This window comes from Aptenodytes patagonicus, chromosome 2, assembly GCF_965638725.1.
Source record: "Aptenodytes patagonicus chromosome 2, bAptPat1.pri.cur, whole genome shotgun sequence".
Classification (NCBI taxonomy): domain Eukaryota; kingdom Metazoa; phylum Chordata; class Aves; order Sphenisciformes; family Spheniscidae; genus Aptenodytes; species Aptenodytes patagonicus.
In genome coordinates this window covers 93538786-93556523 of record NC_134950.1, presented here as the reverse complement: position 1 = coordinate 93556523, position 17738 = coordinate 93538786, and the positions used below count along the sequence as shown (strand labels likewise).

General features: G+C 45.8%; 1 protein-coding gene across 2 annotated transcripts in view; it reads right to left on the bottom strand.

Moving 5' to 3' along the window:
* The window catches only part of TNFRSF11A (TNF receptor superfamily member 11a), a 29107-nt gene extending 19415 nt beyond the window's left edge, over positions 1-9692 (bottom strand). For both annotated transcript variants that reach the window (XM_076330411.1, XM_076330412.1), the window contains exon 1: positions 9442-9692. In XM_076330411.1, coding sequence (XP_076186526.1) covers positions 9442-9501 — 60 coding nt within the window. In that variant the 5' untranslated portion in view covers positions 9502-9692. The remainder of the gene's footprint in view (positions 1-9441) is intronic.
* Between the last annotated feature and the right edge of the window lie 8046 nt (positions 9693-17738).

Genomic DNA, 17738 nt, shown 5'->3' with positions numbered 1-17738 from the left:
TGTGTTTTGGTGTCGAGCTGCAGGCCGCCTTTTCAGCTTCTTTTTTTTTTCCTCCTCCATTTGTTGAAAAGGACGCTAAGCAAGAGTGTGCTTGTAGGGTCGGAGAGCTTCGATGACTCAGAGCTACAAAGCACCAGTGTGTTACTCAGACCTTGAAAAAACACACACACACAGGTGCTTCTGAAGGGGGAACCAGCAGCATTCAGATTCCTGTCCTCAGGCTTAAGGAAATATTTATTCTTGGTGCCGTTGAGCAATCGGATGGCAGCAGAAGCTGTGTGTCATGGATGCTAAAATTACTTTTTCACTCAGATGAATGTTCAGACAGACATTTCAGAGAAGATAGAGTTGCATGGGCCTCTTTTCTTTAAAAGAAAAAATCTGGAAGAACAAGCTCGGGGGTTTCCGCAGCCTTTTTCCCATGTCACTTCTGAGCAAGAACCTGAGGCCTCAATGGGGATTGCTCATTAGCGATAATCTTAGTTTTGCAAAAATTGAAACGTAAAGGGTCACATCAAGGGGTAACTACCTTAAGACGACACCTTCTTGCTCAGTGTAGTTGTTTCTGGAGAGTATTCAAGTCATCTGTCATCATTTCACTAAGCAAAGCACATTTTTTTCTCCATTTAGTATTACAGACACAAAGTACCTATGGCAGAGCCAACTATGGTGTGTCCTGCCTTGCACCACCACTTGTTCTTTACACTTTGGAGCCAGAGTTTATTCAAACTACTTGCTTTTGAGGTCCTTAGCCTTACCTGCTGTAGAACTATAATATTTCTGTGGATCTGAGGCTTTATTTGCCTTCGTCAAGAGGACTGAGCTTTGACCAACATTTCCTGATCTGAAGTAGCCCCTGCAAGCACAGCACCCTGGTATCCAGCTAGCATGGCCTCTGCAGTCATCTGCTGCTTTTTCTCCTTCAAATGTGAGCCACTCCCTCTCCTCTCACAGGTATCGACTGTGTGCCCACAGCCCTCCAGCTTCCTACCTGATTTGGGTCAGCAGTATCGCTAAGCAAAAAACAGATTTCTTCAGCTCAGAGGCTTTCTTCATTTTCAGAGGCTTGCCTAAAAACTTATTTAAGAATAAAAATAGAATCTGGCTCTCGATGGGCACTGCTCTGTGGCCGGTGCTCCCAGGCACTCTATTGAGGCACATAATAGTAACGCACACAATGAATGAGTCTGGAAATTTTTACAACTGTGAGTTTATAAAGGGAAAGAGGAGTCTTATGTTAAAAACTTAATCATAATCACATGGATGCTGAATGCAACAGTTCCTTCATAGACAGTCCTCACTGTCGATAAAAATTCAATCACAGCAGCACACAAGTCACAGCTGTGCAATTCCAGTTATTCGCTTGCAGGTCTGTAATTCATCATGAAAATCTTAGATTGTGAATGAAATGCTTTTGGTGATGTCAACTTTCCAGTGACCAGTAAACCACATCACAGAACTACCACCACGTGGTAAAATATAGCCGGGAAATGGCAACAGCTAAAAACTAAATATTATTTCACTCTTAAAAATAGGTCCTTGAAACCCTGCTAGAGCCTGAATACCTAAAGAGGCCAGAAAGAACATGAGGGATAAAACTGATGATAAAGAGATTAAGAGAAAACCGTAAGTGGCACCCAGGAAGCAGACAAACGGCGGTAAAAGCCCCATCCTGACTATTCCCCTTGCCCCTCTGTTTTAGCGTGCAGCAAAACCCAAACACCTGAGCAACCGGTGCCGCTCCGCCAACGGGAAGGACCATTCATCAATCTCAAACCCACCAGAGTTATTTCTAGCTGGCAGACTACGTGAAGGAGAAGTGCTGCACTGACCACTCTTGCAGCGGGGCGGTGGGGGTAAGGCAGACAGGAACCTCAGGTATATCAGATGGGAGATGACAGAGGTGATAGATGGCAGGGCTCAAACAGCTACTGACCGAACATGTGAATCAGCCAGCTTTCTTCTGCGGACTGAAAACTTGCCATCACGTGCACAGCATTCGTCATTCAGTGGCAAAGTCATCATCATACAACAACCAAAAGGGTATACCTAACATTTTCATCGACTGGGCGGTCGGTAGTGTCTGTCTGCATGTTGCCTGCTTGGTCTGCACTTTGGTGCAAAATGTAATGCTTTAACCTATGTGTCATCACTGCCACAGTAATTCAAAGACTAATAACTACGAGGTAGAATATTTCAAAGATGAATCATAGAATGGTTTGGGTTGGAAGGGACCTTAAAGATCATCTAGTTCCAACGCCCCTGCCATGGGCAGGGACACCTTCCACCAGACCAGGTAGCTCAAAGCCTCATCCAACCTGGCCTTGAACACTTCCAGGGATAGGGCATCCACAACTCTGGGCAACCTGTTCCAGTGCCTCACCACCCTCATAGTGAAGAATTTCTTCCTTGTATCTAATCTAAATCTACTCTCTTTCAGTTTAAAGCCATTACCCCTTGTCCTATCACTACCAGAGAGTAGAAACCCAAAAGCCAACCAAACCAAAATATTTAACAAAAAGGCTTGACAGCAAGGCAACGGTTCATAACAAGGAGAAATAAAAACTGAAGAATAATGACATTACCAAAGCTAATACCTAGATGTACTTGTGAAAAGGCCTGCAAAGGCAAATCTCTTCTAGATTAAACAGGTGCAATAGTACCGCTCCATAGGAAAGCTTAGCAGTCTCACCGCTCCAGGTACAGTATCAATGACTTGCCATGAGTAACTCTACACCCATTCATGCTTAATTAAAATAATAATAATAAAAAAGGCACTAAAGACACAATCATTTATGGGGAACATGCTCCTCTTCCATTTTAGTTCAGCAGATTATTTTTAGATGCTTCACCAACTGAAGTTGAGTCTTAATGAAGAAGTGGCCAGGAGAGATTTCTTGGCTGGGCTCTTTCTGGACTCCAGATTAGGAGTTCAATGGGGACTTTCTATCCTCAAAAATCTGTATGTTTATGTACCCTTTCCTTCCATCACGCCCCTAGAGTGGAGCATAACATATTAATCTCATGGTGTGAGGCGAGCGCCTGAAATCCTAGCTGTGCTGCTGGGGAGAACGAGAAAGCTTGTAGAGAAGAGAGGAAGCCTGCTTTCACCACCTGACACTCTGCTTTGGTTTCCTTCTCCTGGATTTTAGCATCCCACATGGAACAAATGCTGAATGTTCTGCAGGCAGAAGTATGAAGGGTAGTTGCAGGGCTGTAGCCCTTACTTTGGACAATGGCCGTATAGAGGGGATGCATGTAACACCCACAGACCATTCTGCCTTGGTGTGAGTTATATTAAGAATTGCATGATCGGATCTGCACCTTCTCCATCACGAAGGAATTGCTGCCTTTATTAAAGGTCTCAGGACTGGGCTGAGAATTGGTTCATGTACTCTTTAGGTGTCACCACAAGGAACCAGCTCTGCCAGGGACCGTGAGCCAGTCAAGTCGGTGGAAATATTCCTCCCTGATTTGAATGGGCTTGGGCTTGTTTCCATAAGCAGCCTGTTTTACTACGTGTGGTATTGCAGGGAAGAATTTTTTTTCCTGTGACAGCAGATTCAAGGAATCATCTCATTGTTCTTGCTACTGAACAATGAAAAGTTACTGAAGAACATGATGGTCCTAAGGCAAAACTATTCACTGTGGCAAAATAACATGCTCAAAATAGATTCCCTTGCGTGCTACATAAGCAATTTTTAGGACTTCATATGAACCTAGTAGCACATTTTTCCCTATCTGTATTCCAGATTGATGGGTTGCCTAACAAAACTTCACAGTATTTTTTTTTCCATAGAAGATTTTTTTTCTTTTCCCTCCACTTTGACCACTGACTAAATATATTCTGCACCCATCTGCAGTCACAAATGTTGTTCTTTGTCATTCTTGAACAGATCCTATATACTTTTTTTTTCTTTTAGAGTAGCCACAAAGTGGTGAGGGTGAATGACCTCATTTTTTTTTTTTTCTCCTCCTTGGCTAATTGGCTCTTGCAGGGTGGATTAAACTGGCCAGCTTGGCTCTTTCACCGAACACAGCCTTTCCTGGTCTCTTTTATCAAGATTTTAAGAGGGGAGCAGCCAGCGGGTTCTGCAGAGCTGAGAGGCGGCTCTGGGTCTCAGCTCTCTGCCTGCCCGCTGCGCTGCCATCCTCCACCGCAGCCCCTGCCCCAGCCTCTCCGTCAGGGACATCACGGGGAAGAGGCAAGAAGCCACCACGAACACATTTGGCCAAGTGGCGTGGGGAATGTGCCTCCACTGTGGGGACACTGGTGGGGTCATGGGTAGAAGAGGACCTGGAGAATAAGGGTGAGGGTTGGGTGCTGCAGCCTGCATGATGGCAGCTGGCTAGGGGGACATACTTGCTCCCTTCCCAGGCCCACAGGGGCAGACCTCCCCATGACTTCAGTGGGGAATGGACAGGGCTCTATCCTGTGGTGATTAATGACTCTTTGGCTTTGTTTGCAGCCACGACATCCTAAGCGCTGTATAAACACCGAAGAAAGCCAAGCCCTCGGCACAGAACTCACACCCTGAAAAGGCAAACAAAAGAGGTAACCAAAGGAAGCACTGCAAAAAGCAGCCAAGGTGGCTGCATAGGTATAAGACAAAAACCAGGATGTCCTGGAGCACCAGGCGTAAGTCAGCATTGCTCCTCTGGATTGCACACTGCGGTGACACACAAACAACAACAACAAAAAAAAAAAATCAAGAAACTTGCATTACTGCAGAGCTGAAGCATCACACCAAACCCTGCCACGGAGCAGACACAACAGCAGACTGCCCTGGGTGCCAGCGCAGCCTGCAGAGCAGGTATCTCCTGCAGCCCACCCTGCGACTTTCAGCCATTGCTGCTCGTGGAAGTCCAACAACAGTCTTTCTTCTACTACATGAACTAACTTTGGACCATTTTCAAAGAAAAGTCAGTCATAAAAAGGGGCAAGTTCTTGCAGGCAGGGTATTGCGTTGTACAGACTGAGGCCTACCCAAGTCCATAGTGCAACCTGGTTAAACAGCACTTAATTTTTATATTGCATTTATAACACACAAATATTTGCCTTTGCATTTTCCGTCAGTAATAATGAACCATTCTTAGAGCAGCTGCTTCTCCATGCAGGCAATGCCAACTAATGCGCACTTAAACCAGAGGGTGAGCAGCTGCAGCAGAAGCCAGCGCTGCCTGGCAAGCTGAGTTTCCATTGAAAGGAAGAGGGCAGCCTGTGCAAGAAGCACGGTTGCAGCTGAGGATGTGATGAACCAGCCATCTCCATTTCCCTCTTCTCCCCACTGCCTGCCTCCAGTAAGCTAAACCAGCATCTGAAACAACTACCCCCTCCAAGTGTCCAGCAGCCTTCGCATTGCAGAGCTGCCCCTTGCAGCACGGGGCGTGGGATGGAAGGAGGTCTGGACTCCGCGGTCACAGCATGTGGTGGCAGGAACCCTCCTAGCTCTGGTCACCGCAAACACCTCCTGGAGACCCGGTCTTACAGAGGGGAAGTTGGCAGGGAGGAGCAGGAGGAGGAGAGCCTTGCAATAGGGGTTACTTTTTTTGTTGCGTCTACACGTGTACCTAGTACAGCAGGGTCTTCTAACACTTGAACTCCAAGGGACAGGTGGATAAACATAGCAAAGTGACTCAAATATGATTCCTCTAAATACTGTTAAGGTATAAATGCCAAAGGGCACCACTTTGAGGTTTTCGTGATTTTTCTACGCTGTAGTTATGCACGCATCCCTTTTACTGTCTGCACTGGTTCTTGCAGAGTGGTCAAATTACATCCCACTTTTCTGAGCTTGAGGGTGCTTGTGATGACAGTAACAGGCAATAGAAATGGATCCTTACGGCCACAGTTAATCTCTCTGCTTGACCCGCCTTTTTTTTTTTTCTTCCGGCACAGTATGAAGAAAGCCCTGCTGCTGCAAGGGTCAGTACCCTCGAGATGGCTGATAAGCTTTGAATTCTACCGACTTGTGAAATGTGGTGAAGGTTTGTTTTGGTCCCGTTTGTGGGAAAGAAGAAATTACATCAGGAAGATGACGCTTAACATGAAAAGAGAAGCAGCAGAGGTTTCTTAAATTGTGGATTGGTTCAGTTTTATATGCATTATATTCCTTTTATATGAGGTGCTGTAAGATTTTTCACATGTTCTGGGGGAAACTGCAAAGCAATGAAAAACTTCCCAGTTTCCCTTGCAGGAACCGTTCCTGCAAGGGCATTTTGACAAGTGAACTAATTGCATTACAGTAACTTTGAAACCCATGCTGTTAACAACAGAATAAATCCAGGAGTTGAGATTAGATATTGTAGAAGTTTTGCTCTGCTGAGTGATTCCTTTGGCCCTGATCAGACCAGGGATACTGGACCAGGAGAGCCCATGATATAACACAGCAAGGACAATTTTATGCTCTTTTTTTCCCCTCTCATCATAAAAACTGTGTATTTTAGGAAGTTAAAAGATAATCTATATTTTGGCCAAAAATTTTCTATATTACAAAGAATTCCAGATACTTGCAGTGAGCAAACTTTCCCTATAAAGTAAATATTATGGAGTAGTGGAAGAACCCATCCCATTTCCACACAAGGGAAGAAGAGTCCTTGGCGTTGAACCAGGCAACTGGTTTACTGCATATTTGCAAATGTACATTCTCACAGGCTTCAACTCCCATCTTACAGAAACATTTATGCTCTTCACCGGTGTTAAGCAAGGAAAGGGATGTGACTATTCTGTACAAAGAAGCTGAGCAGATCATGCCTCAGAAAGCAAAATACCGTGTCCTTTGACAGGCGCCCAAGACGAATCACTTGGAAAGATCATCTTGTGGCTGAAGCACAAGACAAGGAGGGCTGAGCTCTGCTCCCAGTGGTTCTGCTCCACGCTCGGTGTGTGACCTAGAGCAAGTCACGAATTCTCTGTTCCTGTTTCCTCTTTGGTGAAAATGATGACAATGAACATGTCATTCTCAGCAGAATTATGAGTACTCATTAACTTGCATTTCCAAGTGTTTCTCATTCTTCGCTGGAAATACATTGCAAATGTCACTGCCCTACCACTAGCCCACTGTATTATCGACTCTAAACTAACACAAGTGCATCAGACGAACTTCAGCCCTGCCACACTTATTCTTACAATTTGTTCCATCAGAAAACAGCACTTTTATAAGAAACCACTGTTCAAATCAGTCAAGCAAAGGAGAACCTGAAAGGCTGGCTGGGAGCAGCATCTCTCCAGGCTTGCCTTGCTTTCATATTCCTGACTTGCAGGTCCTGCTCACGGTTGCAGAGGGGATATTAGATTAACTGGCTCTTTGACACAGTATGGCTTTTCCTACGTAAGCTTACACTACAACTTTCCTGGAGCCCCCTAGTATTTTGTACTGCTACTTGTCCAAGGCATTGGCTATGGAAAGTTGCACCCTGTGCAACCACTTACAGACTCAGAATTAAGCACATGTTGAATGCAGTGGAAAAACTTTACACATCAGCCCCAAATAAATACAAGTTCCCTGTTTTGCATCCTCTGAAAGGCTATGAATTGAGAGGTGAGAAATAATGAGGAGCTCCTCCTGGCTCCTACAACAAGGTACACGAAACATGCTGGGAGCTATAGCATGGAAATCTCAATTTCCAAGGTTTGGTCAAGAGTTGAACAGGTTCCAGGCAACAAGGAGACTCCAAAGGGAATAATTGCCCAAACCCAAATGGCTCCAGAAGGAAGCAAATATGTCGTGGTACCTGGAGAAAAGGTATGAAGAACACTGAGGTCTGCTCATCATGCTGCACTGATCACAGTCCTGAACACCGCAGCAGAAAAAAAAAAAGAAAAAAAAAGAAAAAAAAAAAAGACAGATACAGAGGATACTGAGGAACGGGACAAACCACCTGAAAGCTATGATGTAAAAATCCCTTTTGAAATACGCAGGCTCATTCATATACATATGGAGGACACCTGGAGAGCAGCAATTTAAGAGAAGCCTAAGGAGCAGGGTGGACAGAATGAAGCACATGTTTTAGAGGGGAAAAAAGGCCTGTGTGGTTTTAGGCAACATATTTAGGACCAGGGATCCAGAGGAAAGGCTCTCAGGACTATGCGGTCAGACATTAAATTGTAAGCTGTAGACAGCAGAGGGTTTTTTGTCTTGTTTTGGTTTTTTATCTTTTTTTTCTTGAAGCTGCACCTTGCTCTCAGGGAACCCAGCCATGGCCCAGTTATAGCACTATGTTGAGGGAAGCACTTAAAATGACACAACTAACCAAGAATAATGAGACACAGAGAAATACTAGAAGTTCAAATGAAAGAAATACAAATGGTAGCAAGGTTGCCAAACATTGATTAATGGAGGAAATAAAGTGCCCGTAGGATGGGATTTGCAAACAGCCTGCCAGTCTAGAAGGGTCTAAATAACCCAAAGAGAGAGGAATAATTTTTAAGCTGTATAATTAGAAAAAGCAAAGTGAGATTCTGTAAATTTAAACCACTGGAGGAAATCCAATGTACGCCATTCACAAGGCTCAGCAAGAGCTGGCTGTAGAAAATGGTCTTTCTGAAAACAGGGGAAGACCAGCAATGATCCCAACTGTAAAACACGCTGACCATTAGCCACCTGGCATTGCACGAAGCTACAAAAAGAGCACACTCTATTTGCAAACAACCGCGGAGCCAAACCTCACTCAGATCTTTCCCCTTGAGAGGAAAGGGCTGCCCTTTTGAGGCAGCTGACCTGGGATTGGGGTTTGGTTCCCGGCTCTGTCATGAGCTGCATGTGAACCTCCAAGCGAGTCATATAGCCGGTCTGGGCCTCAGTCTTCCACTCATGGACCTGGGGTCACAACACCGTCCCACCTCCCGGGGCTGCTCAGGGGTTGCCTACATTCAGGACGGCAGGGTGGTCAGAGCGCGAGGGGGACTGCATCCCTCCGGGGGAGGCTGAAAAGCTGTAGCTGGGCTGCAAAGACCATACGTGCTCGTCCCACATCTGAGGGACAAGTGTGCTCACGCTCTCTTGAATAAATCTGTTCGGTAGGGTGGAGTCTGCCTTATTTTTACTCTACATGCAAATTATATCCCTCAACAACCTCACTGCAAATATTTTCTGGTTTCTCACACCCTGCCCTGGGCAGGAGCAGGCTGTTTTCCCTGCAGATCTTCTGGCTTCCTTTGGAGCTTTGGGTTTGGGCTATTTTGATTTTAAAGAAGCGAGAGAAGCTTGTGAGACAGGGCAAGTTGCGGGGAAAAAACAAAAATCAAACAACCAGAGGGAAAAACAGGCAGGTGAAGCTGTTCTGCTAAACCCTGCTCTCCCAGTGCCGGAGGCGCAAGATGCCATGGGCTCCGACTTCGCCACCTCCTCTGAGCGACAGGCGAAGAAACAAACCTCCCCGGGTGAGATGCAACACCCACCTTCCCCCTCCTCCGGCTCAGCCCTGGCAGCGCAGTCTTACCTGTTTGCCAGCAGCAGCGAGGCAAAGGAGAAGGAGCCAGCAGCCTGACGGGACGGGCATGTCTGGGTGTCCGTCTCTGCCTCCTCCTGTGGCTCCTTTTCCTGCCACCGAAGAGAAACTAGATCCTTCCAGCCAAGCCCCCGCACCCTGGCAGCAGAGCGAGGCACATTTGAGCTAGCTACTTCTCTTTCTTCCTTTCCTTCCTCTCAGCTACACGAGGGGAGAAGAGAGAAGAAGAAGAAGAAGAGAAAAAAAAAAAAAAAAAAAGGCGCCTGGCTGTAGTTCCCACAGCATTTCCTCAGACTTGACATGCAGGGTTTTTTTTTTTTTTCCCCTCTTCTTGTCCCTCCCTTTCCTTTCTCCTCCCCCTTTTACAAGAAGTTTAGTCACCATGCCCATGTCCCTCCTCCTGCCGATGGGGACTGCTTTCCCGGTCCTTCTCAGCCAGGCCATCCATCCACCTGCCTCCCACCCACCCTCTGCGCCCTCCCTTCCCAGCCCCTCCTTTCACCTGGCACCTTCCCTCGTTGTGCAGCTGTCCCATGATTGCCTTCTCTGGCCACCTCTGGATATTGCCTTACGCTGTCAGAGGACATCTTAGGCCTCGGCCATGCCTCGGATGGCCTCCCACCTCGCTCTCTGATCTGCCCTGGCACAACCGCCCTCCTGCCAGCACCTGCCCCTAGCAGTGGGGAAAGCCTTCCGTGCCGTCCCATCCCCTGTCCTATCTCTGCTCCCACGAAACAGCCCTGCGGGTGCCAGCCTTGGTGTTTTGGTGCAGCTCAAGGCCTCCCAAGTACTTTGTTTTGGCCGATGGCGGGACCTGGCAGGTGGGATTGCTGCCAGGGGAAAGAAAAGCGGAAGATGTGCTTCGGGAGCTCTCCTAAAACACCCCGCGCCATGCAGGGGGTCAGTCCCTGGCACCTGACTTGGGAAGTGAGCGCCAAGTGGCCTCCCGCCCCCCAAAACATGGGCATTGCTGACACTGCCAACACAGCAGCAACCGCCTTGCCTGGCAGAAGAGTGGCTGCAGCTGGTGGCGTGCCGTCCAAACCCAGGCAGAGCTGGTGGTGCCCCTTGACTTGTGAAGGGCGCAGGAGTCTTCTGCAGTGGGGCAGGACAGGGCAGTGCTGCACGGCAGTGCTGATTTACGGGGTTCTGAGGAGCCGGCAGAGCTGACCATGTTCTTACACCACCTTCCCTGCCTCCCTGCGCTGTGAAATAAGCCGGGAGCATGCTTCTGACTTGAGTGAATAAGGAAGTTGTTCTTTCACTTGTGTATTTAGATTTAACCCTTGACCAGGAAAAAAGTTATTTATAAGTTGCTTTATGTTTGCAAATAAATAAATAAATTCAAACACAAAAAATGAAGAGTATATAAACCAAAAATCCTTTACCTGTGCTGCTGAGGTCTGATTTCTGCTCAGAAGAGCGATCCTGAGAACCAGGGAGCACTCGCGTTGGAAACAGCTGCCAGGTTTCTCTCCTGTAGCTGGCATGGAGACCCTGCCTGCATGGCAAAACAAAGCTATGACCTTCACTTCACCTCTACGTAGTTTCCAGGGGCCATAAAGCCAGACATTTTTAATCTTCCTAAAGTTTCTTTCAACACTTAACACCCTCAGTGTCCTCTGCAAGCGTTGGGCCCTGCCCGATCTGCACTCAAGCAGGTCTCAGCGCCCACATTCCCCCGCCTGGTCTCCAACATGGCGTGGCTGTTCAGGCACTGGTAGCTCCTACATGGGTTTGATGCTCCACAATGGGATATGGAGCAAAACGACACTGCACGACGTGCCTGGCTTACGGCCAGTGGCTGGTCCTGCTGCCCGTTCACCTCAAGAAGAGCTAGGGCAAGGGACATGCCGATAGGTTTTAGCAAGCCATAGAACTTGCAATTGCATCAGAGCATCAGAGCCCTGTTGACGTGCCAGAGGAGTTGGGGTCTCACCACACTTGGGCTGGACAGGCTACAGCTCTAGTACCGAACAGAAATTGAGTTGGGGGTGAGGGGTGGGAGGGATGGCCGCAGCACCCAGCTTGCCTGGTAGGCAAGATGTACAAAGCCGACTTCACTGGGGCCTTTGCAAGGTAAGGCACGAGGTGTGGGTAACGTACGTGCCCGGCTGCTGGCAGCGGTGCTATTCCTATTCCCCGTCGGTCCTGGAGTGAGCCTGGTGAGACAGCGGGGCAGCGCCGGGTGGAGATCCTTCTGCCAGAGCCACGTCCACCCACTGCCGAAAACTCACAGCCCTGTGCCGGCCGGGGTGTTTTAAAATGTTCGTATTTAAGATACAAGGAAATGTTTCTTTTTAAACAGAACAGTCTGTTAAGTCTCTTCCCCTTTTCACATTTAGCACAGTACCAAGGCTATAGGCTGTGTTTATTTACCAGCTGCTCATTCTAACCACAGATTTACAGGAGCAAACTCACACTGTCATGAGCAGTTAGACACACTATAGGCTCGCTCTGAAGGTGTTGAGTAAAGGCTTTGAAGGCGTTGAGTAAAGCCAAGCCCTGTTCAGCTCAGAGGAGCTCCAGATAGTTCAGTATTGCACGTTAGCTCAATTACTTTCGCGTTCTCATCCCTGACCCTGCCTGAAGTATTTCTTGTTCAGCCTGAAATTTTTCTCATTTTCTACCCCTATGTGAAAACAGCCTTCTTTTTGAAAGCTCAGACATTTTCTTCCGAGTTAAATTTTATGTTTCTGAGCCCAAACCCGCAGAAGCCACTACTGGGTGCTTTATAGTCTTAATTATGTATTGCAGGAGATCGTTAGAAACTGAAATGTGAATGCTCAAAAATATGAACTAGGGATTGTATAGGAGAAAATGCTGTCAATGCTCTCACATTTATTGCATATATCATTCTATGTAGCACCAGTAAAAACTAAAACTTTACACCAAAACTGGTTTGTCAGCCTTTCCTTTTATAGAAAAGACTTTTTTTTCTATTATAGAACACTAGTTTTTCAGCTACCTGTGCAAAGCACCTATTTTGAATAAAACCAAAATGCTTGAAATCTGAAAGTTTCAAACTTACGGTGGCGTTTGGGTGCCTCCTGTTTCTGTTCACCACTGTGGCATGCGAGCCTAAACTGGACTGGCCTTTGGGCTGCTCTTTCTAAAGAAGAGAGATGGAAAACCATGTGCAGCCTTAGAAGTGCGACAGAATCAAAATAGTCCCCTGGATAATATCAGGATCCCTTCCTTGGTGAAGCCTGCCATGGAAAACAAACTGTGAGCACAGCTGACTGCTTAGCAGGTCTGCAGTCAGTACAGATCTCTTCTTACCTCCTTCCTAGAGAGAAAAAAGTGGAAATTACATCCTAAATAATATTTTAAAAGAACTACAGCATTCAATGTAATACCACAAGTCATGTAACTGAAAATGAAACCACTTCAGCGTCAGTGTAAAAATGCCTCTTTTCCAAGAGCTTGGATAAACAGCGACTAACTCCCAGGCAGTCCCTGAATTTGACTCTCGGCTTTCCAAAACTTTCAACCTGAAAAGCAAAGATAAGGAATGGTTCGGTGGATGCACCAGTCGACTGGGCATCTGAACAGCACCTGTAGGCTCACGTTCATGTCCCCAGCTATTCATTCACTTTATCCATGCCGCTGAACTCCCCTGCCCCTTACCCGCACAAGGGCCCCAGCCCCTCGTGATGCCCTATTTCCCTGGGAGTGAGAACTAGGAGGCTGCATGTTAAAACCTGGGCCTTTGAAACGACACGAAAGAAACCCATGCAGAGAGGCAAAACGGAAAGGCACGTGGCTGTACCCCAGGATGCCTTTTCACACCGCGCAGGAAGGCTGTGAAGGTGCTCCCATTCTCCTTCCTGCCGAGGGACAGGGGATGAGATGAAGGGTTTTGTTGGACCTAGATCAATGTTTTTCTTCCACTAGATGTTGTAAAGGTTGGTTGGGGTTTCGGACTCTGAACTAAATACAGGCTTTGTAAATATAAGCACCTGCCTTTCAGCAGGTGAGCGAGAAATCCAAGACGGGTGCAAAGTTAGAGCTCTAGGAAAGAGTCCCTTAAATCAGGGGGATGCCTTGGGGGGCAGGTGGGTCGCAGTGCAGCTTCTGGAGCACCAGCAACCCATGCATGGAGTCCATCACGGGGCCAGGGAGAAAGGCTACCTCCAGCTGCCTCATCACCCACCACAGGGAGAGGGCCCTACCATATGACCCAATATGTGGAGCTTTCTACACTGGGCTAAAGAGAAAAAAGGTTGGAAAATATCTGCACACTTTTAGCACAGGGGGCTCTAATTTCATTTGAGGTCTCTAGCTATTAAAATAAATCAATTAAAAAAAGTATCTATTATTTACCAAAAAAAAAGATTCATACACAAACCATGCCATCAACTTGAAACTGTTTTCTTCCTGTGAAACGCAGGCTTCCATAGCAGACTATTGCCCAATCTCCTTGAGATTTTCAAACGCACAAATATTTTTCATGACAGAGCAACTATAATGAAGCTCGTCACATTGGTGTGGTTTACACAACACACCTTTTACAATCCCACAAAAATGTACCAGTGCTGAATGCCTGTCAAAAACCTGAAGTTTGCAGCATTCAAAAGAAAAAAGCTCACAACCAGCCACCGCTAACGTGTTGAATATTTGAAGTACGTGCAAGCAGCACACATTGAACTGATAGGTTATCACCAACCACTGTGGCAATAACAATGCCTACATACTTCTGGAAGGAAATACAAAGCTGTGGTGAACTTTTAACTTTGAATATTTGTTCATGTTTACAAGAGAGACCAACCTGATGACATCTAAGGCTTAAGTCATATATTCATCCTTAGGACAAGAGCAATACTGGCACAAACTGGGGAGCTTGCACTGCCCAGGATACATCTCAAGCTCTGTCCTGCCTGGAGATGTCTCTTTAACACTGCCAAACACCCACCAACCCCTCAGCAGGAGGACTGAGACCACAACTCCTTTGAAACACCGTAGAACACCCCATTACCAGTTCCACAGAGCCACCCTGTCATTTTATCTAACAGCCCACTTAGTCTTGAACTTCTTTGAAAACTCACCGAACACTGAGATGACTCATACTTAGATCAATAGAGTGCATTCATCCCTCAGCAAAGGATCAAGTCTAAATGAAACCTTATTGCCTGTTAAACACTACAGCTGCTTCTTCCCTGTCCCCACTTCCCCAATCCCCTTGCAGCATATTTTAAGGGAAGGTGTTAACACACCTGGCAGAATGACTCACGGGACCCTACAAGGCACAGGCTTTGCTACAGCTGCTGTCACTTCAGCAGGACTCCATCATACTGCCTCCACCTCAGCTGCAACTGAAGCTGGAGGTTTCTCAGGTTTTGGGGAATGGGAAAAATCCCCATTAAAGTGCAGGGCAAAGAGCAGCAGCACAAGATCACAATCACAATAATTTTGGGAATGGCAATGTTCAAATACACTGCAAACAGCCCTATTTGTATGCACACAGTATTTAAATGGTAGAATAAAAAGATACCTGCCTCTGTGGGACAGAAAAGTTGGAGGTTAGGGTAGAGACCAGCCTGAAATAGGGTGAACGAGGGATGCGGTGAGGAGCACATGAGATACCAGCGCTGGGAAAGGAACAAGACAGACCACTGTCACAGTGTTGGCCCTTTACGCCAACTCACGAGTCAACTTTTCAAGTCACTGACTTCTACAGTAAAACTGCTCATGCTCGAAGTTTCTAGGAACTAGAAACCTTCAGTCTAAGGAAGCCTTTCACTCCATTGGAAGTATGATGGAAGTTCAAGCTCAGCACGTAGTGCAGATGCCTCCAAAGATACAGGCTGTTTACCACTGACTTGCCTGTTACAAACTCTACAGCCAGAATCATCTTTTCTTACAGCTTACCTATAAGGATGAAACCTGACCAGCATTAAACCTAAAGGCAGAACACTTTAGAAACAGCTTCTCTGGAAAATGATTACTCATTCATGGTTACTCATCGAGATTAGTTAACACACGATATATTAGCATACAGTACTAGCATCCAGGACCTGATTAGCCTATTATTCAACAACAGCACTCCTCCATGCCTTTGACCAATTTTATAGTCTAAAACAAACTAGCTACATATCAGAATGTGTTTGCTAGAAACGTTAGCCAAATGCACTCAGTAAACCACCAAACCAGTTTCCTTGAGGTCTTGTTGCCTGGCACCATACTGCAATCCTGTAATTCATCAGCATTTACATCTAAGGCAAGAACTTCTGTGATTCTACCTAGGATCAATGCCATGCCCATCAGCTTGCTGTATCAGCGTATTAATGATTTCCTGCTCCATGAAGCTTTGCTGGTACTTTGTGGTTTACTTAAATATCAACATCAGTAAGTTTCACATGGGAAATCACTTAAAACATTTTGAATGCATGATACCCACCTTTAGAAACTGCACTAAAACGTAGACCCACTCACTCCTGGAACAGAAAAATGCCATTAACGCTGTCATAACAGAGAGAACAGAAATATTCAACACCTCGGTGTTTTCTGCACCGTTTTGAATCATCTTATCATCCATATGTAGCAATGAATTTCCACAATATCTTACAAAAACTCCTCCTTGTTCTTCACAACAGATTTTTTTCATGGACAATTTTTATCTTTCAATTGTAACATTTTAATTTGCAAACATCAGCTTCCTCAGTTTCTCTAGCCCTGAATCCATTCAAATACTGCTTTTACTTCTCCTAACCAGAACATACTTTTACGTACAGCAATAGCAGTGTTTTTTTTCTCTTCCTGGTGCGAAAGGGGAGTGGGAAGAGACCGACAGAAGAAGAATGTGCAGCTTTTCTTAAGGAGCTCCCTTTATTCACCTTGATTAGAAGATAGGAAAAGAGTAATTTGCCTCATTTATAGTTTTAGAAAACAGTCTCTTTCAGAACAAAATATATGCATAACATGTCAGCCTTGTTTAATCTACAGAAAACACATTTAGATCATGAACACTCACTCAGGCAGCCACGTACCTTCAGCCCACTGATCACCTTCGCTAAAGAGCACAAGAGTCAATCCTTTAAAGAAAGATACTAAGATTCTGAAATTTCACTAGGGGCAGCAGGAGACCTTCAACACATCCCCTGTTTAAAGCCAACAAGTTGTAGAAGTTCAGGCAGAACTCAGAAAGGCAACACTTTTTTTACAGAATCCTTATTTAGGCAAAGTCATAAGCAATTGAAGATAACCCTTTGGGGATGAATCGCTTTCCATGCTGGATATCCAACTGTCTTCTTTTAATGAAGCATTTTCTCCCGAAAGGTTCACTTAACTTGTTTTGTATAATAACAGGAAGAAAAAAAAAAGTTAATTTAAAATATTCTGGTAATTCTTTTCTTTAAAGACTTCTCTCTTTTCTTTCCCAATTCTGAATGCTACAGTGCCATAGATAAGAGGAAAAAGAAGAAAACAACCCCCAAAACATCCCCAAAACCCACACAGAACAACTTCTTGCCATCTTCTTGAAAATCTGTCAATATCTGGTAAACTAATAAACACTTCAAAAAACTCCCACAACCAACATATACTAACAGAGACCTGAAATTTAGGAGGCAAAACTCCTGAGGACAACCTGCACAAGGTTTGTTGCCTACACAGAGTTTTTTTCACCTCAGTAGTTACTGTGCCGGTCTTCCTGGGATTCTCACTCGAATTCCTCCTTGGATCAACTGGTATGAAGTAAAATGCTGACTAGCAAAAGCTAAACTTTGCAAGGGGCTGGAGAGCCCGTACCTAGCTGGGCAAAGATGCTACATTTACACTACCAAACTGAAGGGCCTCAATTATCAAGAGTACGATTATCCATAGTTAAATTGCTGTCACAGTTTTTTGGCTTGTGCCGATTAGCAGGTTTCCAAACACTGGCTGAAGTTCAGTGTGGGCTAGGAGCCACTCTCACAGGCAGCCTGCAGGCAGCTGCCCTGCTTTGGAAAGTGGAAGTTTAACCATAACGAAGTCATTTTGGTCTCACAACTATGGAGCTATCTCTGGCACTGCAACTACTGGAACAGACATGGAAGGGGCCGGGGGTGGGGGGGGAAGTGTGACACAGGACAGGAGGAGACCCTGCATGAAAATGGCAATAAAGCCATGTGACTAGAAGCCAGAGTGATACAGGCACATAGAGAGAGGACATTTAGCAAGTTCAGTCTACCACCTGCTATGTAAAAAAAGTTAAGGCTAAAGAATTTCTGCGCATCAGACCTCTCTCCTGTAACAGCTGTTTTGATGCAATAATCTTTTTTGGAAAAGACTAGAAGTAACAAGACAAG